Below are 25,604 nucleotides of genomic sequence, written 5' to 3' on the forward strand. Positions count from 1 at the left end.
TTATTCAGCAAACTAAAAGTATTTAATTAAAGACCCAGAAGCAACGTGTTTAGGGCTCTGGTATTATTGAGGAGTATTTAATATATTTGAATATTATTTTCTGTGATTTGTGTATATTGCAGATTCTGTGATAATTCTGGATTTCTGTGTGGCTTAACCGTTCTTTATTGTAGAATGACATGCTTAATTGGTGCAGTAAGTGTACTTCTTAAAAAATATAAATGAAATAGTTTGGAACATTTTTCATAAACACTTAAATTCCTTTAAACAATTTGTATAATGTGCCAGGCACCATGGCTCATACGTGTAATCCCAACACTTTGGGAGGCTAAGACAGAAGGATTGCTAGAGGCAAGGAGTTTGAGACCAGCCTGAGCAACATAGGAAGACTCCATCTCTACAAAAAATTAAAAAATTAGCTGGACATGGTGGGGCATGCTTGTAGTCCCAGCTACTCAGGAAGTTGAGGTGAGAAAATTGCTTTAGCCCAGGAGTTGGAGGCTGCAGTGAGCTGTGCCTGGGTGATGGAGTGAGACCCTGTCTCTAAAAACAAAAAAAATTTTTTTTTTTTTTTTTTTTTTGAGACAGAGTCTTGCTCTGTCGCCCAGGCTGGAGTGCAGTGGTGTGATCTTCGCTCACTGCAAGCTCCGCCTCCCGGGTTCACGCCATTCTCCTGCCTCAGCCTCCCGAGTAGCTGGGACTACAGGCGCCTGCCACCACGCCCGGCTAATTTTTTTGTATTTTTAGTAGAGACAGGGTTTCACTGTGTTAGCCAGGATGATCTCGATGTCCTGACCTCGTGATCTGCCCACCTTGGCCTCCCAAATTGCTGGGATTACAGGCGTGAGCCACTGCGCCTGGCCAACAAAAATAATTCTTTATTTTAAATTATTTTTTAGTTTTAATTTTAATTTATTTTGAGACAGAGTCTCGGTCTGTCACCAGGCTGGAGTGCAGTGGTGTGATCTTGTGATTCTTGGCTCACTACAGCCTCTGCCTCCCAGGTTGAAGCGATTCTCCTGCCTCAGCCTCCAGAGTAGCTGGGATTACAGGTGCCCCCCGCCAAACCCAGCTTTTTTGTGGTTTTTTTTTTTTTTTTTTTTAAGACAGAGTCTTGCTCTGTCACCAGGCTGGAGTGTGGTGGCGTGATCTTGGCTCACTGCAACCTCTGCCTCCCGGGTTCAAGCAATTCTCCTGCCTCGGCCTCCCAAGTATCTGGGACTACAGGCGCGCGCCACCACACCCAGCTAATTTTTGTATTTTTGGTAGAGACAGGGTTTTACCATGTTGGCCAGGATGGTGTCAATCTCTTGACCTTGTGATCTGCCCAACTTGGCTTCCCAAAGTGCTGGGATTACAGGCGTGAGCCACCGTGCCTGGCCCATTTTTGTATTTTTAGTAGGGGTGGGATTTCACCATGTTGGCCAGGCTGGTCTCGAACTCTTGACCTCAGGTGATCCACCCGCCTCAGTCTTCCAAAGTTCTGGGATTATAGGCGTGAGCCACTGTGCCCGACCAAAAACAGAAAGAATTTTTTAAATGTTTGTGTGCATGTATGTGTATTTGTGTGAGAAATCTTCAATACAGAGGGATACAGATTTTTAAAATTTTATTATAGAAATCAAATGTACACAAAAGTAGAGATGTCTTATTTTTGTTTCATCTTCCCCCTCCTTCCACTACATCATTTTAAAATTTCTGATATTCTACTGTTTCATTTATAAATACATCCTTCATTATGTGGCTCTAAAATAGGGGTTGGCAAACTTTTTCTGTAAAGGATCAGATAGTAAATAAATTTTCTGCTTTTCAGGCCATATGGTTGCTATCATAACGGCTCAACTCTGCAGTTGTAGTGCACAGCAGCTATAGACAGTAAATAAATGAATGAGCATGTCTGTGTTTCAATAAATCTTCATTTGTGAACACTGAAATTTGAATTTCATATAATTTTCACATGTTAGAAGATTGCTTTTGATTGTTTTTCTCTCAATTACTTAAATACGTAAAAACCATTCTTAGTTTGTTAGGTATACAAATACAGGTGGCTCACCGGCATTAGTTTGTTGACCCTTCTAAAAGATAAGGACACTCTCGTCCTCTAAAAAGAAAGTATAACCACAATATTATTATCACACCTAAAACAAAACAAAAACTAATTTCTTGTCAACTATCCAATGAATGTTCAAATTTACCCAGTTGTCTCATAAATCTTTTTTTACAGTTTATTTGAATTCTGACCCAAATAAGGTCATCTTTTTTTTGTTTGTTTGTTTGTTTGTTTTGGAGATGGAGTCTCGCTCTTTTGCCCAGGCTGGAGTGCAGTGGTGCAGTCTTCAGCTCACTGCAACCTCCACCTCCTGGATTCAAATGATTCTCCTGCCTTTACCTCCCAAGTAGCTGGGATTACAGGTGCCCACCACCACATCCAGCTAAGTTTTTTGTAGTTTTAGTAGAGATGGGGTATCACCATGTTGTCCAGGTCTCAAACTCCCGACCTCTGGTGATCGATGTTGTCCAGGCTGGTCTCTAACTTGTAACCTCTGGTGATCTGCCTGCCTCAGCCTCCCAAAGTGCTGGGATTACAGGCATGAGCCACCGTGCCCAGCCCTACATCTTTCAATCTGTCAGTTTCTTTCTTTTTTCCTTGTTGTTTAAAACCAGATTATTTTAGCTGTAGAATTTCCCACAATCTCAGTTTTACTGGTTAAAGCCTTGTTTCCTTTAATGTGTTCTACAGTCACCTATATTTCTTGTAAGCTGTTAGATAGATCGAGTAGCTTTATCAGGTTCAGATTCAAGTTTTTGGCAACAGTATAGGTGGTATTCTGTATTTTCTATTGTATCACATCAGGAAACACACAATATCTTTTTGTGATATTAAGATTGATCAGTGGGTTCAAGTATTGTACCTTTCTTTCATTATGAAGTTCCCATCAGCCTTTCACATAATGGTAATTTTTAGCAGCTACTGATAATCATTGCCTAGATTCAATATTTTATTCAGGTTTACAAAATGTTTGTACTGTAATTCTAATATTATTTCTGCATTTGATCACCAACACTTTTCTGTATAGATCTTTCCACATCAACTGGTTACCATGTGGGACTTTTATACAGAAAAGACAGAATAAATGCTTGCCTTGACCCTTCTCCCAACTTATTTACTGGGTTTCAGAAGGAGTTGTTTCCTGAATATCTTTTTTTTTTTTTTTTTTTTTCAGTTCTCAAATTGTTCCATATCTGGCCATTGGAAACCTCTATAAATTGGCTCCTGACACCTTTTTATAAGACCTTCAGTAGTATTCCTTGCTTTCTAATATTACAGAATATTCTAGGTTCAATTTGTACATTTCTTGCTCTAGACCTCAAACCAGCACTTTTGCCAAGAAGTCCTGTTTTTTTTTTTTTCTTTTACTGGGAAATGGTATTTTATCCAATTATATTATACTGATTTGTGGAAGAATGTAAAGAGCACCCAGGTTACAACTATTAAGATCTCAGGCTAGGCGTGGCGGTGCATGCCTGTAATCCCAGCACTTTGGAGGCCGAGGCGGGTGGATCCCTTGAAGTCAGGAGTTCGCGACCAGCCTGGCTAACATGGTGAAACCCCGTCTCTACTAAATACAAAAAAATTAGCTGGGCATGGTGGCACATGCCTGTAATCCAAGCTACATGGGCGGGTGAGACAGGAGAATCACTTGTGCCTTGGATGCGGAGGTTGCAGTGAGCCAAGATTGCACCATTGCACTCCAGCCTGGGCAACGAGAGCGAAACTCCCATCTCAAAAAAAAAAAAACCAAAAAATCTCAGTGATGTAACATATGAGTATTTCTCATTAACCCTGCATGTTCAACATGGATTAATAAAGGGACTGTGTTCATCAGATTTTCTCAGGGACTCAGGCTAATGGGGCTTTCTCTCCACACATGCTTCAGTAGTTGTTGGAGCAGTCAAAGGGCAACATGGTTAATAAGGCACTGGTTGGCCAGGCGTGGTGGCTCATGCCTGTAATTCTAGCACTTGGGAGGCCAAGGTGGGTGGATCATAAGGTCAGGAGATCGAGACCATCCTGGCTAACACGGTGAAACCCCATCTTTACTAAAAATACAAAAAAATTAGCTGGGAGTGGTGGCGGGCGCCTGTAGTCCCGGCTACTCGGGAGGCTGAGGCAGGAGAATGGCGTGAACCCAGGAGGCAGAGCTTGCAGTGAGCCGAGATCACGCAGCTACACTCCAGCCTGGGCGACAGAGCGAGACTCTGTCTCAAAAAAAAAAAATAAATAAATAAAATAATAATAATAATAATAAGGCACTGGCTTTTAAAAGCATGTGCCTTCCTTGAATGTCACAGTAGTGGAGGATTAAAAAAATCAATTTTAAAAAAACACCAAAAGCGTGTCTGACTGAAAATGTCAGCTACCATTTTGTCTGGTGACTAAGGCAAGTATCGTGGCTATGCCTAACTTCAAATGGAGGAGGAAAGTACCATTCTCCCATGTGTCCAAAAAGGGAGAGTTACCACAGCATGCTTTCTGGTCATCATGATTCAGCTTCATCAAAAATCCAAAAGTCTCCTCTGAGTGACACTAAGTATTCTAAACATCAGGGAGGTGATGCTTATAAGTAAGCTGTCACCCATACCCAATATACAATTATGGAAAAGGAATAGGATAATCAGAGCAAACACTCTCATTCAGAAGAGGAAGCAGTGCAAGACAACAGTTTTTAATCTAGAGCCATTCTGAAATCCAGATAAGTAGCTCTCTCAAGGATCCTCAGCTCAGGGTAGAGAGACTTTTGTGATTGCTTCCTTCTGGTCTAGGAGAAAGGTTTCCCAATCCAAGGTTCTTTATGGCTATGCTTCAACCCCCAAGGATATTCTTCTTTCCTAAGATAATTTTTCTTTTTTTTTCTTTTATCTTTTGAGAGAGGGTCTCACTTTCTTGGCCATACCAGAATGCAGTGCTGCTCTCACAGCTCACTGCAGCCTTGACCTCCCATGCTCAAGCAATTCTCTTACTGGGACAACAGGTGCGTGCCACCATGTCTGACTAATTTAAAATTTTTGTTTTAGAGCCAGAGTCTCACTGTATTGCCCAGGCTGGTCTCAAACTCCTGAGCTCAATTCAAAATGCTAGGATTACAGGCATGAGCCACTCCACCTGGCTAATTTTTCTTTTCTTTCTTTCTTTTTTTTTTAAAGACAGGATCTTGCTGTGTGACCCAGGCATGAAGTACAATGGTATATGATCACAGCTCACTGCAATCTCTGCGCCCTGGGCTCAAGCAATCCTCCCACCTCAACCTTCCAAGTAGCTGGGAACAGAGGCGCATACCACCACGCCCAGCTATTTTTTTGTATTTTTAGTAGAGATGAGGTCTCGCCACATTGCCCAGGCTGGTCTCGAACTCCTGAGCTCAAGCAATCCGCCTGCCTTGGCCTCCCAAAGTGCTGGGATTACAGGTGTGAGCCACTGTGCCTGGCATAATTTTTCATATTTGTAATTTTTAGCCTGCATAATTTTACATCAAGAAAGTAAGACATTTAATTAACCACTTCATTACTGTTGGACATTGAGCTTGGCTGCAGGTTTTATGGTCATTTTCATGAAAGCAGCCTTAAATATTTATATAAACAGTGTTTCAAAATCATTTACATTATCTCCCTATTATGATTTGTTAAAGCTGGAAGGATTGTGTAGCTCACTTAAGTTCTGCTCACTCATTTTACAGACAAGGAATCTGATTTTGAGTAGTATTTCTGCAGTTACATGGCTTGTAAGTGGCACAGCTAGGCCTTGTGCCCAGGCAGTCTGGCACCAGAGTCTGCTCTTGACCACTGTACTCTTACGTGTCTCTGCTGAATTGAGCCTTAGTTAGCTAAGATACTGCCACTTCAAAGAATGTTTTTTAAATTGGAATGCTTTAGTAACTTTCAGTGTTGAGCATTTTTCTGTATGAAAATGTGTTATCCAATGATGTTTTTTCCTTAGTTTGTAGTCTATCATCTGGAAAATTTGGGACATTACTTAGTGGTTCATGGGACACCACTGCTAAAGTCTGGCTGAATGACAAGTGCATGATGACCTTGCAGGTACAGTAGTTCTGTGAAAATATTCTAAAGAATAATTAAGTTGAATGATTCTGTGGCAACTTAAATTGATACTCATTTTACTCACAGGGTCATACAGCTGCAGTGTGGGCGGTAAAGATCTTACCTGAACAGGGCTTAATGTTGACTGGCTCAGCAGACAAGACTATTAAACTGTGGAAGGCTGGAAGATGCGAGAGGACTTTTTCAGGTAAGATCAGGGTAGACAAGTTTTATAATATCATTGCTTTTTATTTGCTCAGATTTTCTCAGAAGTTTAAAAGCATGAAAATATTTGAAAAACATTAGTATATTTAAGCTATTGAGTTAATGTAATTTGTCTGATGAGTTAATATCTAATACCTTTAAAAAAGATATAATGAAACCTCTCATAAAACAGCCAAGTGTAGACTGATAAATAGCTGTCTGATAAGCTATATATAATATGTGTATGTGCTTCTACATATATGTATGTAATTTTTGGTACATAGTTATATTTTTGGTTGTCATTTTAATACTTTTAGCCTGAAACTTCTAAACATAAGCCTTACTGATGGTCAGTCAGCAGTGTTATCTTCATTTATGGAAGAAAGCATTATTAGTGTCTTTATATTGAAGCACATTTTTATAACGAATTTCAAGCTTTGTTTATGTTGTGGTTTATGGTGAGTATTCTTTTTAAACCCCAGCTATTAAATAATGCCAATACTGATGCATCTGCTATCTAATAGTAGTATCACTTATTTGTAGGGTACTTAAATATTTACTGTTAATTTTAATTGGTGTTGCTTTTCCTTTTTGAATTTTTTCATTAAAAGTTGGTAACTACCCTAGATAATATGCAAGAAGTCCCTTTGTACAGATAAAAGTATCTTTTGGCTGGGCGCGGTGACTCACACCTGTAATCAGCCCTTCCGGGAGGCTGAGATGGGTGGATCACTTGGGGCCATGAGTTCGAGACCAGCCTGGCCAACATGGTGAAACCCTGTCTCTAATAAAAATACAAAAAAATTAGCCAGGGGTGGTGATGCACGCCTGTAATCCCAGCTATTCGGGAGGCCGAGACACAAGAATCTCTTGAACCCTGGAGGCAGAGGTTGCAGTGAGCAGAGATAGTGCCGGTGCACTCCAGCGTGGGCAACAAAGTGAGACTCCATCTCAAAAAAAAAAAAAAAAAGAAAAACAAAAAAAGTATCTTTTGATGGAAAGTGGATGATTACTAAACATCCTTGTGTTTCTGCTTCAGTATATACTATATATGTATGTATCAAGTCATTATTAATCTGTGATAGCTACTCTTAAGTCAACAAATACTGAACATAGGAAGTCTGACTTCACAAGCTTCAGAGAATGTTTTGTTCTTAAATTTATGTGCTACTCTTTGTTATTTTTTTTATATTTGAATATTATATATTTTATAAATTACTCTTATTGGGGAAGAAAAATTAAAAATGAATTATCAGGTGAAAATGAATTATTGGGGTCAAAATACTATTTCTGGAGGTTTTTGGAGAGGATAGGATGAATATAAAATAACTTCCAAAGACTGGTGATAAAAAAATATTGCTAAACCTTAAATACAAATTTTTGTTACCAGGCTTTCAACAGAAAAAAAGATTTCTCTAACTTGAAAATTAATTTTTACTACTCACTGATATGTTTTATAATGTTAGTAAAATGTATAGAGCCATCAGCCAAATTATCAGTTTTATTGATTTGCATTATTGTTTTTTAATGCAGGGCATGAAGATTGTGTAAGAGGTTTGGCAATTTTGAGTGAAACAGAATTTCTTTCCTGTGCAAATGATGCTAGTATTAGAAGGTGGCAAATCACTGGCGAGTGTCTTGAAGTATATTATGGACATACAAATTATATTTATAGCATATCTGTTTTTCCAAATTGTAGAGGTAAGATTATTTTATGCTATGTATTTAATGTTTTGTATTGAGCATTTTTCCATCCCATTTGTGAGATGGAGGGAGGAGGGCTGATTACTTAATTCAGTTTAGTATCTATGACTTGAATAATTTAGTAAATTTATTTCATTAAGTATCTTTCTCCTGTTTACAAAGAAGAAAATTGTATGGCCATCTTTATATTAATTCAGATTAGATTGTTGTGTTGTAAAAAGTTCTTGGGTATCTGAAGAAACACTGTAAGATGTGACATGAATAAAAAATGTGATTTTGAAGTTGTATATGTTGTAAGTGACAAACATGAAATTTAAAACTAATTTTAAAACTCTTTGGGTTTCAAAAAGTCAGTGTATCTAGAAAGATGGTATGTATAAATGTACTTAATTTTATTCAAACTAATACTTCCTATATTCATTAATTTTAGACTTTGTGACAACAGCAGAGGACAGATCTCTGAGAATCTGGAAACATGGGGAATGTGCTCAAACTATCCGACTTCCAGCTCAGTCTATATGGTGCTGCTGTGTGCTCGACAATGGTGACATTGTGGTTGGTGCGAGGTATTTATATTCTAGTCAGTCATTAAATGTTATATACTCTAGGCCTTCAGTAGGAACTAGAGTGTACAGAGATGAGCCATAAGGAATTTCAGGTGACTTGGGGAGACTATATGGACACTTCAATTACTAAACAAAACAGTAGTAGATATAGCTTTCATACTAAGTGATGCATGATATACCAGTATTGTACTGCAATTGTGCAGTCAAGATATTGACTACAAAAGAAGTTAGAGAAGGTAGAGATTGGTGTGGGAAAACTTTGTGTAGAAGAAATTTGAATTGGAGTTTGAAAGATTATGAGTAAGAAAAGATACGCAAATTTTTGTCAAAGCTAAGAGTGTAAGTTTCCTTCATGAGAATGAATGCAGCATGCATAGGAAGTGAAGTAAAATGATGGAGTACTAATGCTGGGATAATAGGTACAATGTGGCTTAACTGTGGAGAACCTTTAGTGCTTTCATGCCAGGCATTTTTTAGATTCATTGCTTGGGGTTGAAGGGTTGTGGTTCTTGAGCAAGAAATAGGATTGAAGCAAAACTTATGAATTATTAAATATGTAGATTGGATTTAACTGCTGGTGACAATGGACAGGAAGGTAAATTAGAAAGCAAGTACAGAAGGAGTGTGAAGTTATAAGACATTGGCCCCACAATGCTAATGGGTAAGAAATAAGTAAATGAGATAATCCAGAAGGAAAACAATCAGAAAAAGGATGAAGGAAAAGGATAAAGCTTCAAACTGTTAGTGATTGGAAGTCCTCATTAATAAAAATGGAAAAGTGGGAGAATTGGTTGGGTACAGAAGGTGATGACTGTGGCCTTAGACTTCCTGAGGTCTGCAGTTGTGGTGAGCCACACTCATGCCGGTGGATCATGGTCATTTGAACTGAAGCTTAGTATAAGAACTGAGGCTAAGATAAAGATTTCGCAAAGCTTCCAAAAGGAAACCATAGAACACCATTCTCTGAGGGAAGAAATACAGGGGAAGAACAGAAGACTAAGAACTAAGTTTTATGATATACCATTAGTAGAGAAAAAGAAGTTAGTAGGTTAAACAGAACAAAGGAATTTAAATGTTCAAATTTCTGGGAGACAGAAAAGGAGAGATTTTGGAGGAAGATTGTCATCAGTGTCAAAAGTGAGGAGTCAAGGAATGGAAAGTTTGAAAAGCATTTGGATTTGGTTTGGAAGATGTTATTAGTGACTTTTGGCATCAATCACATTTTGAATAGAAAATGACAGAAAAAAAGGCAAATAAGAGGAAATAAAGGGTTGGAGGAGATGGATGAAGGATCATAGACTACTCTATAATGCGACTCTAGCATTGAAAGCAATAAGAAGGCCAGCTGCTGTGGCTCACACTTGTAATCCCAGCACTTTGGGAGGTCCAGGTGGGAGGATCGCTTGAGCTCAGGTGTTCGAGACTATCCTGGGTGAGCTACCGAGACCCTGTCTCCATACAAAAAAAGTCTTTAATTAGCTGGGCATGGTGGCATGCATTTGTAGTCCCAGCTTCTCAGGAGGCTGAGGTGGGAGGATTGCTTGGGCCCGGGAATTTGAGGTTGCAGTGAGCTGTGATTACCGCCCCTGCACTCCAGCCTAGGGGACAGAATTGGACCCTGTCTCAAAAAAAAAAAAAAAGGAGAAGAAAAAGAAGGTGACAGCTATAAGAGATAGAGGGTCTAATAAAGTGAGCGTTTTATTTTTTGGCTGGGGCAGGGGGTGGTTTATAGGCTTAGTTTTTTTCCCTTCTAAGCATATGAAGAAAAACCAATAGAAAGAATGATGTACATGCTTGTGGACGAGTAAGTTAGAAACAGGTTTCCTGTAGGATGGGCCAGGATTAATACAGTTGGAAGTGTCTAAATTGCTTCTCCTATCTCAAAATTTCAAATTAAGAAATCATGGAGATAAAGTAATTTTTCTGAGAAAAGAGGTTAAGGACGGCCATCTAATCCAAACATTAGGCCTTTTTTTTTTTTTCCTTGATTGAAGTTACATTGCTAGTTGCTGGCATAGTAAAGGATGACCATATTTTTCTACTGAACATCTGCTAATTTTAAGCCCTACGTTGGGTCTTTGAGCCCTTTATAAACTAAACTAGCCCACTACCCTTCTCTATATGGTAATAACTATGTAATATTGACTTTAAAAGTACATACTATAGCTCTAGATTCTTATGATGTTAAATATTTAACTTGGAATTGGAAATTGTATAAAATACATATTTCTCTGTTCTTTATCAATAACTTCTCTATTAAATAGTTGATATAATAGAGAGTAGCATGTGCTGAAGTCAGCACAGTGCTGTAATCAGCAATTAATAACATGCTAATGTTTCTCATATTCACAAATACAGTTTATTTTGACTATGGATCATTCAGGTGTGATAATGTTAATGTATTATGGCAATGACTTTTAAAATCAGTTTATTTTTCCTTACAGTGATGGCATTATTAGAGTGTTTACGGAATCAGAAGGTCGAACAGCAAGTGCTGAAGAAATCAAGACTTTTGAAAAAGAACTGTCTCACGCAACCATTGATTCTAAAACTGGCGATTTAGGGGACATCAACGCTGAGCAGCTTCCTGGGAGGGAACATCTTAATGAACCTGGTAAGTATTTTATTGTACCTAGTAGAAAAAATTCACCATATTTGGCTTTTGGAACAATCAAGAGAAGAAAAATAAATGTTGTTTTGCTTGTGTTTTAGTGTTACTCTTATTGCTAGATGCTGATTTTTGAGGATTTTTACTATTACATATAATCACTATGAGAAACCATGTTCTTGCCTCTGTCTCCCAGAAGACTTTGAATTAAGCTTCTCATAAACAGGAATTAAAAAATAAATCTCCTAACACTTAGATCATTTACAGTAGACATTCAAAAGGCACTCATTTAATACTTTTTGGTTGATTGGATTCTCTGAGAGGGGTTACAAACTGAATATTAAAATGAGTTTAAATACAAAATTAGCCAGGTGTGATGGCATGCGCCTGTAGTCCCAGCTACTCAGGAGGCTGAGGTGGGAGGATGCTTTGAGCTCAGAATGTTGAGGCTGCGGTGAGCCGAGACCACACCATTGCACTCCAGCCCGGGTGACAGAGTGTGACTCTGTCTCAGAAAAAAAAAAATGAGTTTAAATCAAGCATTGTCTGTGTAATGAGTTGGGAATCATTTGAGTTTGAAATCAGAAGACAGTAGTCATCTTAAATGAAATCTTGGGTTGGATGTATCTCTTGACTGCATTATTATACCAATGCTTCTCAAGCCTTGATTCATGGACCTCTGGGGATTCTGAGATCCTTTCAGGATGTCCATGAGGTCAAAACTAATTTTTGTAATACTAGATATTATTTGAATTTTGTACATTATATTAATGTTTGCACTTATGGTGCAAAAACAATGGAGGGTAAAACCACTGGTTCACTAGTGTGTAAATCAAGCCAGGGGCTTTAAACCATTCTGGTAAGTTACTATGTTCTACTTGCATGCAGTTGTAGTTTTAAAAAAAAAACAATAAACAAAAAAAAACAGTTTGCCATTGAGCATGTCCTTAATGAGGTATTAATATTAAGAATTATCAGTTTTATTACATTTTCACACATCTTTTTAAATATTCCGGGTGAGAAAACCTAAAGTAGACATAAAGTAAATCAAAATACTGTGGTATCTCAAAGAAAAGAATGTGTGCAGTCGTTTGAGTTGCAGGCTAAACTACCAATTTTTTCATGGAGTGCTATTTTTATTTGAAAGAATGACTACGGTTATTCAGGCTTTGGTATTTGGCAGACGTTTTTTGAAAATGAACAAATTGAGAATGTTCCGTCAAGGAAAATAACTGACAATATATGTTGCCAAAGATAAAATTCAAGTGCTTGAGTGAAAATTGAAATGTAGGAAAAATGTGTCTCCACCAGGAACTTAGTAGCTTCCCATTTGTATTGATACTAGTGGTAATAATATTAACAAATGCCATTTTTTAATATTGAATAATAAACTATGAATATGCAGAAGATCTGCGTAAGTCATTGAACCATTATTTTTCCATATGACTAGTATCTGATACCATCTCAGACATGGGTAAAAGATCCATTCAAAGTACAAGATAGACCAGTGGATTTTAGTATAATAGAGCATGAAAAATGCATTGATGTGGTTTCAGATTGTACACTGTAGCCTTTAAAAAACTGCTATTTCTGGCCTATCCACATTTTCGTCTTCTTTTTCAACTACCTACGTGTGTTAGGCTGGATTTTCTTTTTTTAGTCAACCAAAATAACAAATTGAAACAGATTAAGATGGAGTAAGAGGGGAGATTAAAGTATGATGGACTAGGCCAGAACTGGCATATATCACATCCACCCAGATTCCACTGACCATTACTCAGTAATGTGACATCATGTGACTGCCCAATGCAAGGGGGCTAGATAACGTAGTCTCTGGCTACACAACTACGGCTGTATCTAATGGAAGAAGAGCATGATTCTTTGGAGGACGGATAGCTGTCTCTGCCACTGAAGGCCTTGTCGAGAACGTGACATTTGTGTAAAATTGTTAAAGAGGGAAAGGAGCAAATACTGCCAATATCTGTATGAAGAGTATCATAGGCAGAATAAAAAGCTAGTGCAAAGGCTCTGTGGCTGAAGTTGGGAGATGAGAGGACAGGGGGAATAGTAGAAAGTAAGGTCGTATAGGATAGTGGGGACAATTTATATTTGGTCTTGTACACTACTCGAGAGTTTAGGCTTTTACCAAGTGAGATGAGAAGCATTGATGGGTTTCAAGCAGAAGAGTGTCAGGACCTACTTAAACTTTTGAAAAAATTGCTGAGGTTGCTGGGTGGAATATACACTGTCGGGGGCCAAGAGCACAGGAAAGAGCCGTTGAATCAACCCAACTGGGAAATGATGGTGGCTTGGACCAAGGGATGATGATGGAGATATTAAGGAGACAGTTTTCTAGATATATTTTAAAGAATGAGCTGATAGAAGTAGCTGAAGGGGGTGCTGAGAAGTAGCTGAAGGAGCGATGGGGTTGAGAGAAAGGTATCAGACTTTTCTACTTTTTGGTTTGAGCCACTGGATTAATGGAGAGCCATTTACGGAATGAAATGTTAGGAAGATATATTCACTAATAAAACTTGTTTTATTTTTGATGGGCCAGTTGCTTCCTAGTAGAATCATGTTTTGTTAACCTTCCTTTGATTAATAATATTTCCTTTTAACTGTTATTTTCTTTTGGCCACATTTTTAAATCTTTTATTTGATACAATTTTATTTTAAAACAAAATCCATATTCTCTTATGTGTAAATTTTAATGTTAAGAATTTTCTATCTAAATGTTTTTCAATTTTACACTGCCATTCTACCTTTGATTCTTAAAATTTTTATTTTAAGGTACTAGAGAAGGACAGACTCGTCTAATCAGAGATGGGGAGAAAGTCGAAGCCTATCAGTGGAGTGTTAGTGAAGGGAGGTGGATAAAAATTGGTGATGTTGTTGGCTCATCTGGTGCTAATCAGCAAACATCTGGAAAAGTTTTATATGAAGGGAAAGTATGTCGACTTCTACTTTCTAATTACTATTGTCTTAAATATTAGGCAAATTAAAGGTTTCCTTTGCCCCATAGTGATAAAATTTTCTTTGTTTTGACATTTAAAAATCCATTACTGTGGGAAACTAATCTTTTTTTTCCCTGTCTTGAAATAGATATTTTAAAAGTATCTTTCCTTGTAGTGAGAGCTGCATTTGAGAGACAAATTATCAATTGTCTGTCACGTAGTAGTTTCTATACAAAAGCTGTTCCCAACCATTTTGGATTGGGAGCTTCTGTGCCACCTTTCATCTAATGCCTCATGCCTGGCTATATTTAACTTGACAAGACATGAGAGACCCTGCGGGGCAGTGCTTAAAATGCCAGCATGTTTTGGTGAGTAGGGCACAGCAACAGCTGATAATTTTGACCTTGGTATCAACCAGTTGGAAACTCTCCTTTGGCTCTAGAATTAATATGTAGTTGTAATCCATCCTTCATCCTCACCCCCATCCCCTAATGAAATACTAATTTTGCATCACATGCAGATGGGGGCTGTTAATCTTTATCTGCCAAAAAGGAAGATTTTAGCACTGCACTTTGGAGAAAGTTTAAGTACTATGATTATTAAAGAACACATCTGTGTTATGTTGTATATGTCATTAATATATGTGAACAGATAATAAGCATGTGTCTCCTTTTTATATTCCTACTTTAGGAATTTGATTATGTTTTCTCAATTGATGTCAATGAAGGTGGACCATCTTATAAATTGCCATATAATAGCAGTGATGATCCTTGGTTAACTGCATACAACTTCTTACAGAAGAATGATTTGAGTCCTATGTTTCTGGATCAAGTAGCTAAATTTATTATTGATAACACAAAAGGTCAAATGTTGGGACTTGGGAATCCCAGCTTTTCAGATCCATTTACAGGTAAGTTAGTGTTTATATTGAGTCTTATGTAGTTCCATTAGTGTTGATTGATTTTTTTGATGTTTTCAAACATTCATGTGATTAGCTTTTTCAATAAATACCAATATCTACAGCAGAGTTTTGCTTCACATTCATATGTTTAAGCCTCAAATTATGTAGTAATTCTGTATTTTACAGAAATAATAGTAAATTGTTGTCTTTCAAAAATACAATCATACTAATGGAATTTCAGTTATTTGAAACAAAAATAAACTTGTAAGTTCTTTTATATAGTGTTTCTTTTTAAGAATTATATTTTGGCAAAATTTAGTAAATCTTTTTTCACATGAGGCTTAATTGGTCAGTCATGCATCAAATCTAAAAGTGAACCCTATGGGTAGTTTTAGTTTATATGTGATGTGTATTCTACACATTCCTTTTAAGTTAATTGTTTGTAACATCATATGCAATATCTCAGATGTTATAAATACAGTTAGGTGCTCATACCAGTCTGTAAATTGTAATCCTGGTGGTACTACCAAATTCTGGCTCCTAGGAAGTGGAATCTAATCCTAGTAATATTAACATGAGTTCTGGAGACTGGTGGAGGAGGAAATAAAATGCCTCCTCTAAATAACATTTTGAGATAGGCACTTTACTGTTAATGTTTTCCTCTCATCATTTCTGACTCAACATTTTTCATGTACTAGTGCTCTTCCTTGTTTTACGAGGACCTCGTATTATATTCCTGTCTCAAATCCTTATGTAGATCCACCTTTTCTTCCCTGACAGCTACTCCAGATTCCCAAATTATCTCTTCTCCTTCTACTTCAAAATTTCATTGCCCATTCATATAATAAAACTAATGTTACCTGCATGTTGATTTAAATAGAATTATCAGGCCAGGTGCGGTGGCTGACGCCTGTAATCCCAGCACTTTGGGAGGCCAAGGCGGGCAGATCACAAGGTCAGGAGTTCAAGACCAGTCTGGCCAACATAGTGAAACCCCGTCTCTACTTAAAAAAAAAAAAAAAAAAAATACAAAAAATTAGCCAGGTGCGATGGATGTGTGCCTGTAATCCCAGCTCCTTGGGAGACTGAGGCAGGAGAATTATGTGAACCTGGGAGGCAGAGGTGGCAGTGAGCCAAGATTGCACCATTGCATCCAGCCTGGGCGGAAGTGCAAGATTCCGTCTGAAAAAAATTAAAAATTAAAAAAAAAAAAAGAATTATCAAAGTAACTTACTACTGAATTACAGATGATCTGATCCTCCAAGTACTTGCACTTAAAAAGAAAATAATTGCTTAGTATGTGGATATTTTTGTTGTTGGAATTTCAAACTGTAGTTCAGAAGAGTGAACACAGATTGTAGTACTATGTAAGCTATTTTGCATGTGGGATACAGCAAAGGAATTAAAGCAGCTGACTTTGTCTGGAAATCTAGGAAGCACTTGGCTGGTTTTGCTCTTGTGAGACTTAACTTTTTAAGCATCCTTACTGTGGTTTTTTGTTTTGTTTTTTTTTTTGTGGACAACCTGATTATTTCCCTAGAGGTACTAACAAAACATAGGCACATACGCCACACATTCGTAAATGTATAAATGGAAATCTCTTTCCTTTGTAGTTTTCATCCCCTTTCTAATTCTCTTCTCCAGTAGGTTGTAAGCTTCAGTGGATATAAGCAATTTTGTTCCCTTCTGGATCCCCAGCCCTGAGTCCATTGTTTGACCCATGAATTAACGAACCTAGAGCTCTAAAAGATTAACACTTAGTGCCTGTGGTTTTGATAACAACAACAGCAGGAACTCTTCTGAATTTGTATAGGAACAGGGTCAGGAATTGATTGTATGTATATATATTTAGGTCAGATATTACCTGCAATTCTCTTTTGATATTTGAATTAAGTTTTAATATTTAAGTGCTGGGGCTAAGATAACAATAAAGCATTAAAGTTAAGAAAACAAAACTTGGAGAATCATTAAAATTTCAGTTTTTTCCCAGCTATAAGACTTCTAACTATAGTTTCTGTCATTCTATCATGTGAAAGTTTTGCTCTTCTGTTTTTCTCCAAATGTAGGTTCTTCTAAAACAAGCATTGTGCTGTTTGAAAAATTCAGAACTTTGGTGCACTTCTGCCTTTTCTTTGTTTTGCATGCACAGGTGGTGGTCGGTATGTTCCGGGCTCTTCGGGATCTTCTAACACACTACCCACAGCAGATCCTTTTACAGGTGGGATGTAGTTTTGATTCATGTATCTTTCTTCACTAAATATATAGCATCTTGCATTACATGGCTTTACGTCTTGGAGATGTGATCCAGTAACTGGTAATTCCCTTATCTGTATTTCCAATTTTGATGGATCTCCTTTTCTTTAACTTCTGATTTTTGCTTTTTTCTGGAGTAGTTGTGTAGATTCCCTCATGACTTTTAAATAGCATATTATTAGAACTCATTGTTTTGTCCAGGGGTCCTTCCCACCAGGAAAGCAGTGTAGTTAAAAACATAGGTTTTAGAGTCAGACAAGCCTTGGTTCAAAATTGGGCTCTACCACTTACTTGCTATGAGAAGTTGGCAAGTTACCTAACCTGTCTGAGCCTATTTTTTTTATCTGTGAAATTAGATAATAGGGGAACCCACCAACCAAGACACAGCATGAGTGCTATCACTGGCGAGATGCTACCAATCACGAGCAGAGAAGGAGCCATGTGAGTCCCTGATTTTGGATGGAGCAGTACAATCAAGAAGTCTCCCCAGGCATATTTTGACTTAACATGGAAGGAGACATTCCACCCAGCTACCCAGGAATAGTCTTCCTAATCTAAGTTATTAATGTCCTTCTTGAAGCCCTTGAAGTGTTGGTGTATCTCTTCAAAATGAATTTATTTACCAAGGTATGCATGCCTCAGCGTCAACACTACTGGAAAAAGTTGCCAGAGTTGGACTTTAAGGCAGCTGAAGAAGTCTCTATTTTCAGAATGGCTTTTGATATCTTGTATAATGCTGTTGTTGGATCTTCAGACAGAGTTCCTCGACAGTATACTCAGTTTGGGAAGAGATCATAGCCGTTAGGTATCCACTGGCCTTGCAGATTAGTACTGTGAGCTATAAAAATGACAACCTACAGTCCTCTCTAAGTCATAGGGACTGGACAAACATACAACGTTAGGTCAGCGTCATGAAGTTGTGGATTGCTGTCAGTGAGCTTCCTTTTTCCTGTGAATGTATTGGTGGCCCAGATGCAAATGGTTGTACCATGTGCATTGATAACCAGTAAATGAAAATAATTAACTATCACACTAAATGCTGTGATGGCACAGTGGCTGTTAAGGAAGTCTTTGATAACATAATGTGATTTCAAATGGTAGTAAGGATCTGAAGAGTAGATAAGATGGCTTTCTCTTTATCAGCAGTTCACAAACAGTGATACCCTGAAACTTAATACCAAGTGAGAATCCAAATCACTTTGGCGGCTTTTTTTCTAGAACAGAAAGAACATATCAAGCTTCAACTAATACCAGCAAAATCAAGAAAACTCCTGGGGCCATTATAACCAGAGCATAGCTCACTGTTCCATAATGTCAGTAACTCGGAAGATGCAGTGATTAGGTAGATATGCAAGATAGCATACACAATGTCCAAGAGAATTAGGGTATCAGGATAATTGAATACACTTTTATATAAATATATAACAGCATCTACCATATTGAGGTATGAAAATAAAATAGCATAATATATGTAAGTGTTAAGCAAAATGCCTGGAGTATATTTAAGCCACAGTATGTATTAGTTATTGTTGATGAGGATGTTTTCCCAACTTCGTCAGTGGCACTGGGGCCAAAAGATTTCCCTATCTGGCTACAATTTAAAGTCAGTCTTAATTCTTCTTTGTTTTCCTTATTAATGTATGCAGTCCTTAAACTGCTAATGTTTATTAGAATGATCTGAGAAGCTTGTTTAAATTACTTATCCCAGGGTTCTACGGCCAAGAGATTCTGATTCACTAGATTTAGTGAGGAGGTTAAAGCTAAAATTATTCATGCTCTGATCTCTCACCCAAGGATTCTGATTAAATAAATGATCTTGGTAGTAGTTTGATCTTAGATTTTTGTGTGTGTGTGTGTGTCAGAGTTTTGCTCTTCTTGCCCAGGCTGGAGTGCAATGGTGCGATCTCAGCTCACCACAACCTCTGCCTCCCATGTTCAAGCAATTCTCCTGCCTCAGCCTCCTGAGTAGCCAGGATTACAGGCATGCGCCACCACGCCCGGCTAATTTTGTATTTTTAGTAGAGACAGGGTTTTTCCATGTTGGTCAGGCTGGTCTCGAACACCCGACCTCAGGTGATTCTGCCCACCTCAGCCTCCCAAAGTGCTGGGTTTACAGGCATGAGCCACCACGCCCAGCAATCTTATTTTTTAAAGTTCCCCAAGTGTTTCTAAAGTGGAGCCAGTTTGGAGTAACCCTGGGTTATGGGTGGACTCTGGGAATCTGTGTATTGAATCTGTGATTCATTCAGGTGGTCAGAAAACCATATTTAGAAAAGTGTGAGAGTGTACTTTACCTCTTAACAGCTTAATGCCTTGGGCAAGTTATTCAACCTTCTGCTTCTAAAATATTGTGAATTATAATGGTATCTATATAATACTTTAATGAATATATGCATAGAAGATGATTAGCTGGCATATGGTTAAATTTCAACAAATCCATTCTGTGTTTCTCATTATTTTAATTAATCTTACTTTTTTTTTGGTTTTGCTTTTTTAATTTTGTTTGGCATTTCTGTATGTGTTGCACCTGTTATAACAACTCCTAGAGTATAAATTGAGAGAGGCTAGAACAGTAGCTCATTTTTCTTCTTCCCATAAAGGCTGATCTGGTATTCTGAATATCTCCAAATCCTGCTGATTCTCTCTCTATACTTACTTTTTAAGTTTCCTTCTTTCTATTTTCAGTAAGACAGCCACAAGTATTATCTATAATAAAATGTGACTGGGCTGTTGTCATAGTATCTCTAACTCTTACCTGAGTCTTTTCCAATTGTCTTATGTGCTAGTTAGTCCCACCTCTTTACTTCAGTAGAATAGTGTTCACATTTTATTCTGGAAACTTTTATTTCTCTCCAGTCCACTTACATTTTTGTAATTTACTAAACTTCTACAACTATAATATATAAGGCATGTAATGTTTAGTTTGTAGCTGACATTTATTGGGCACTTATGACATGCTCAGGCACTGTTCTAAGCATTTTTCTGTATTAAATTTGTGGCATATTTATTATGTATATAATGATGCCATTGTGAAGTGTGCTTAATAATGGAAATAAGCGAAGGAGCGGTTTGAACTTTATAATTTACAGTCACCTTTGCTTACTGGGAGTATTATTGTATTGTAGGTGCTGGTCGTTATGTACCAGGTTCTGCAAGTATGGGAACTACCATGGCCGGAGTTGATCCATTTACAGGTACATACTTTTTATTTCTTTTTCTTTTTTTTAGATTTTAAAAATTCGTTGGAACTTTTATGTAATGAAAAGAGTAAGAAAATTTGTGTCATTTTTTTGCTTGAGAACTTTTTATATAGTAAATCGAGACCAAACTTGTCTGGCTTTTTGAGCGTTCTCAGAATTGTCTCATTACTACATATTAGAATCATCTGGGCAGCTTTACAAACGTACTTCAGCCTTATCCCCAGAGATGCTTACTTGGTCTAATTCTGCTCTGAGTTGGGGGCTTGGCAAAGGGTAGTTTATAATCTTCCAGTGTGATTCTAATATGCATCTAGGATTTACTGTAATAAATCTGCTTTCCTCACTACTTTTACAAAGTCTGTGTTTATTCTTTTCATTCTTACTTAATGTGTTGAGAATGTTATTCACTGGATTATACATTGTTCTCTTTAAGAAGACTCAGGAAAGAATTTGCTTCTGTGATTTATGCCTGGAATAGCTATCGTTCTTCTGAGCAACTAATTTTTTTTTAATCCTTAGTTACCTAGTCTACAGTCTGACATACCTCACTTGTTCATTGTATATGTGCTGGCATGTTTTCCTCTGTATTGGCTGCCAGTAAAACACAGAGCTAAATTTGTGGTTCGTCTCTTTCAAGTTTGACAGATACCTTGGCATATATTTTTTTTCTACTTACTTTTTATGTTCCTTGTAATTTATATGAGAGAGATTGAGTAACATATATGTTATTCAGCATTAAAATAAACACCCATAAACTTACCACTCAATAACTAATGTAGCATGCGTTTTTATTTTTTATTACTTTTGAGATGGGATCTTGTTTTGTTGCCTGGGCTGGGCTGAAACTCCTGGGCTCACATGATCCTCCCACCTCAGCCTCCTGAGTAGTTGGGTTTACATGCACACACTACCATGTCCATCACTTGGCATGTGATTTTGTAAGCTATTTTTTAATTGCAAAAGTAACATTGGTTAGCAATACTGAAGTATAACATAGTACCTGTAATTAAGATTATGGATTCTGGAGTGAGAATCTAAATTCAAATCTCAGCTCTACTACTTTTTATCTGCTTGACCTTGAACAATTTATTTCATGTGTCTGTGCTTTTGTTTTTCTCATTTGCAAAGCTGAGGTCATATCTACTTCCTAGAATTAAGAGCTTAAAATTGTAAAACTGAAGAAAAAAGAAAAGGGAGAAAAACAGCCAATAATTTGTGGTCTAAATGACAAGGCAAAGGGCAATGCATAAGTATGCCAAAAGAAAACAGTGAGTTCAAAGCTCTGGAGGTAGAAAATAGTATTACATGCTCAAGAAACTGACACCGGCCAGTATGGCTGGACAGAAGAACGGCAGTGAGGAATGTGGGGCAAGGCAAAAGAAAAATATTCACTGGGAAGCCACTGAAGAGTTTTTTAATCAAAGGAGGTGCATAAACAGAGTAAACAATAAAAAGATCACTGTCTGCAATATGGATCATGGAGAGACCAATTTGGAAGTTATTTCATTATTCCAGGCGAGAGGTGACATTAGCTTGTACTAAGGTATATATAGCTCCAATATGCACACCATATTGTTAAAAACTAACTTCTCGAAAATGGGAGGTGGAGCACTGTTAACCTTTGTTAACAAGTACAGCTAACAATTACCAAGCATTAATTTGGTAAAAAGTTATTTACATAAATTTTATAATTTTAAGCTTTTAATTCTAGGAAGTAGATATGACCTCAGCTTTGCAAATGAGAAAAACAAAAGCACAGACACATCCCAACTATTCTGGAGGCTGAGGCAGGAGAATTGCTTGAACCCAGGAGGCGGAGTTTGCACTGAGCCGAGATTATGCCACTGTGCCCCAGCCTGGGCAACAGAGCGAGACTGTCTCAAAAAAAAAAAAAAAAAAAAGGGCTAGGACTCCTCAGCAAACCACCATGGCACACATTTACCTATGTAACAAACTTACACATCCTGCACATGTACCCCGGAACTTAATAGAATACTTAAAAAAAAAAAAAAAGACTAGGACTCCTGTCCTTCAGGGATTTACAACTTGGGGATCATAAAGATGATGCAGAAAAAGATTAGAGAAAATGATAATGCCTACGACATCATTTGGAATAAGCAGTAGAAGACATAAAAAGGGAGAGATCAGCATGCCTTAGAGAAGATGAAAATGGAAAGTTTCATGTAATTATATGGTATTCTTTGACTTTTTTTAAATTTATAATTTAGATTTAATCTTAGGCCAGGCTCGGTGGCTCACACCTTTAATCCCAGCACTTTCGGAGGCTGAGGTGGGAGGATTGCTTGAGCCCAGGAGGTCAAGGCTGTAGTGAGCTGTGATTGCATCACTGCACCGTGTCTCAGAAAGAAAAAAAAGTAAAAAGTATGAGATGATCATTCTACATTTAAGCTTCCATTCCCCAAACCAAAAAATATTATATCAATAAATATAAATTATACAAAATATTGTGGATATTTTTCCCCTTGAGGTTCCTTGTTTATTGCATGCACTGAATAGTTGCATATCTCAATAATTGTGAAAACTAAGTCATATAGTTAGAAAAATCTCATTTTTGATCACTCCTTGTGATTATCATCATTTTCTATTCTTTAAATAGGGAATAGTGCCTACCGATCAGCTGCATCTAAAACAATGAATATTTATTTCCCTAAAAAAGAGGCTGTCACATTTGACCAAGCAAACCCTACACAAATATTAGGTAAGTCTCTTTAATTAATTTTTTCACATATTCACAGACGGTTTGAGATGTCATCAAGGTTGTTTCTCTTACCAACATGTGTCAGGAATTGGGTACTTAATATGAATAGAGATTTCTATTGCGGTATTAAACAACTGTGTTCACTACAAATATACAATCTGGTAAAGGATCCATAATACTTTCTTTTTTTTTTTTTTTTTTTTTTTTTTGAGACGGAGTCTCGCTCTGTCCCCCAGGCTGGAGTGCAGTGGCGCAATCTCGGCTCATTGTAAGCTCCGCCTCCCGGGTTCACACCATTTTTCTGCCTCAGCCTCTCCGAGTAGCTGGGACTACAGGCGCCCGCCACCACGCCCGGCTAATTTTTTGTATTTTTAGTAGAGACGGGGTTTCACCGTGGTCTCAATCTCCTGACCTCGTGATCCGCCTGCCTCGGCCTCCCAAAGTGCTGGGATTACAAGCGTGAGCCACCCCGCCCGGCAAGGATCCATAATACTTTCTAAGAAGCCTTACACAAACATAAAGTAAGTAATTTATGATGACTAATAAAAAAAATTAAAGGTGGAAAATGTAAATTCTACCCACCCAAGCTCTTAATGTTTTCAAAAAAAAATTAATGAATATGAATGACTAAAGCATTTGAAAAATTAAGATCTTAACTTTAAAAAATTAGTAGCCCTCAGAAATAATACAGGTTCATTTTAAATTGCCCATTAGAAATGAATCTGCTGGCCTGGTACAGTGGCTCATGCTCGTAATCCCAGCACTTTGGGAGGCCAAGGCGGGCGGACTGCGTGAGGTCAGGAGTTCGAGACTAGCCTGGCTAACGTGAAACCCCGTCTCTACTAAAAATACAAAAATTAGCCAGGCGTGGTGGTGGGCGCCTGTAATCCCAGCTACTCTGGACGCTGAGGCACGAGAATCACACCTCCCTCACCTGGGAGGTGGAGGAATTGCAGTGAGCCCAAGATTGCGCCATTGCACTCCAGCCTGGGCAACAGAGCAAGACTCCATCTCAAGAAAGAAAAAAAAAGGCAATGAATCTGCTTTAGTGACTTTGATTGCTTTTTCTGTTGGTGTTCCTCAAAACAAAATACAGTGTTTTGTTGTCGTTGTTGTTGTTGTTGTCTTGGACCTTGACTCCTGTTAGCTTTGTTTACCACAAAGATTATGATGAGAATTAATTGGGTTAACATAACATAACGTACTTACCAGAGTATAAGGCAGGGTCAGTATTGTAAAAATTTATAAAAATCACTCATTAATATTTTCTTAATTGCTTTATTTTGAATAATGTAGTATATGCACACTTTCAGATTTTAAAAAAAAAACTTGTGAAAATCTAACAGGTATCTTGATTTTTGCATTCCTTAATGAACTTGATTTTTATTTATTAGAGTTAAAGTTGTTAATACCTGAGATTAGTGAAACAGGCCCTAGTTTCCATTTATAATTGATTTCAACGGTGTAAATTTGGATAATTTACCTTATTATTGGAATTTGGACTTTTTTATTCTTGAGATAAAGATTTTTAAAGAAACACAGTATCTCAAAGTCATGATAAAAAGGATACTGATACTAAAGATACATGTGAAGGATTTGAAGGAAATTGTTTCATGAAATGTGAACATGGGAAGAAAGGGCAGTATGTCCATTAAATACATTTTTAAAATAATGTGACATCGAATATGCATATGGAACTAAGTCATAAATTAAATGTTATCAGTAGGCGTTTAACTCTTTGACTATTTCATTGACAACTGTAGAAATTGACATAAATTGGCTAAAAAGTTGTTATAAATTTTCTCATGGAGAAACTAGGTTATTGACTTACACTTGAATATATATTACACATGATATTGCTTTGAAAGTCATCCAGAATGGAGGCCGGACGTGGTGGCTCATGCCTGTAATCCCAGCACTTTGGGAGTTCAAGGCAGGCGGGTCACTTGAGGTCAGGAGTTTTTCACCTTGTTGGTCAGCCTGACCAACATGGTGAAACCCCATCTCTACTAAAAATACAAAAATTAGCTGGTGTGGTGGTGCATGCTGGTAGTCCCAGCTACTTGGGAGGCTGAGGTAGGAGAATCGCTTGAAAATCCTGATGGCGGAGGTTGCAGTGAGCCGAGATCACGCCACTGCACTGCAGCCTGGGCAACAGAGTGAGACTCCGTCTCAAAAAAAAAACAAAATAAAATAAGGCCAGGCGTGGCAGTGGCTCACACCTGTAATCCCAGCACTTTGGGAGGCTAAGGCGGGTGGACCACGAGGTCAGGAGATCGAGACCATCCTGGCTAATGTGGTGAAACCCCGTCTCTACTAAAAACACAAAAAATTAGCCAGGCATGGTGGCGGGCGCCTGTAGTCCCAGCTACTCAGGAGGCTGAGGCAGGAGAATTTCT

General features: G+C 37.7%; 1 protein-coding gene across 1 annotated transcript in view; it reads left to right on the top strand.

The window, feature by feature from the left end:
* PLAA (phospholipase A2 activating protein) overlaps positions 1-25,604 on the top strand; it is a 43,538-nt gene that overhangs the window by 13,018 nt on the left and 4,916 nt on the right. The window contains exons 3-12 of the mRNA XM_012509133.2: positions 5,996-6,096; positions 6,184-6,304; positions 7,834-8,001; positions 8,435-8,570; positions 11,015-11,184; positions 13,969-14,126; positions 14,823-15,042; positions 17,183-17,251; positions 20,412-20,480; positions 23,104-23,205. Of these exons, the coding sequence (XP_012364587.2) occupies positions 5,996-6,096; positions 6,184-6,304; positions 7,834-8,001; positions 8,435-8,570; positions 11,015-11,184; positions 13,969-14,126; positions 14,823-15,042; positions 17,183-17,251; positions 20,412-20,480; positions 23,104-23,205 (1,314 nt within the window). The remainder of the gene's footprint in view (positions 1-5,995; positions 6,097-6,183; positions 6,305-7,833; positions 8,002-8,434; positions 8,571-11,014; positions 11,185-13,968; positions 14,127-14,822; positions 15,043-17,182; positions 17,252-20,411; positions 20,481-23,103; positions 23,206-25,604) is intronic.

Source organism: Nomascus leucogenys, chromosome 8 (genome assembly GCF_006542625.1).
Source record: "Nomascus leucogenys isolate Asia chromosome 8, Asia_NLE_v1, whole genome shotgun sequence".
Classification (NCBI taxonomy): Eukaryota; Metazoa; Chordata; class Mammalia; order Primates; family Hylobatidae; genus Nomascus; species Nomascus leucogenys.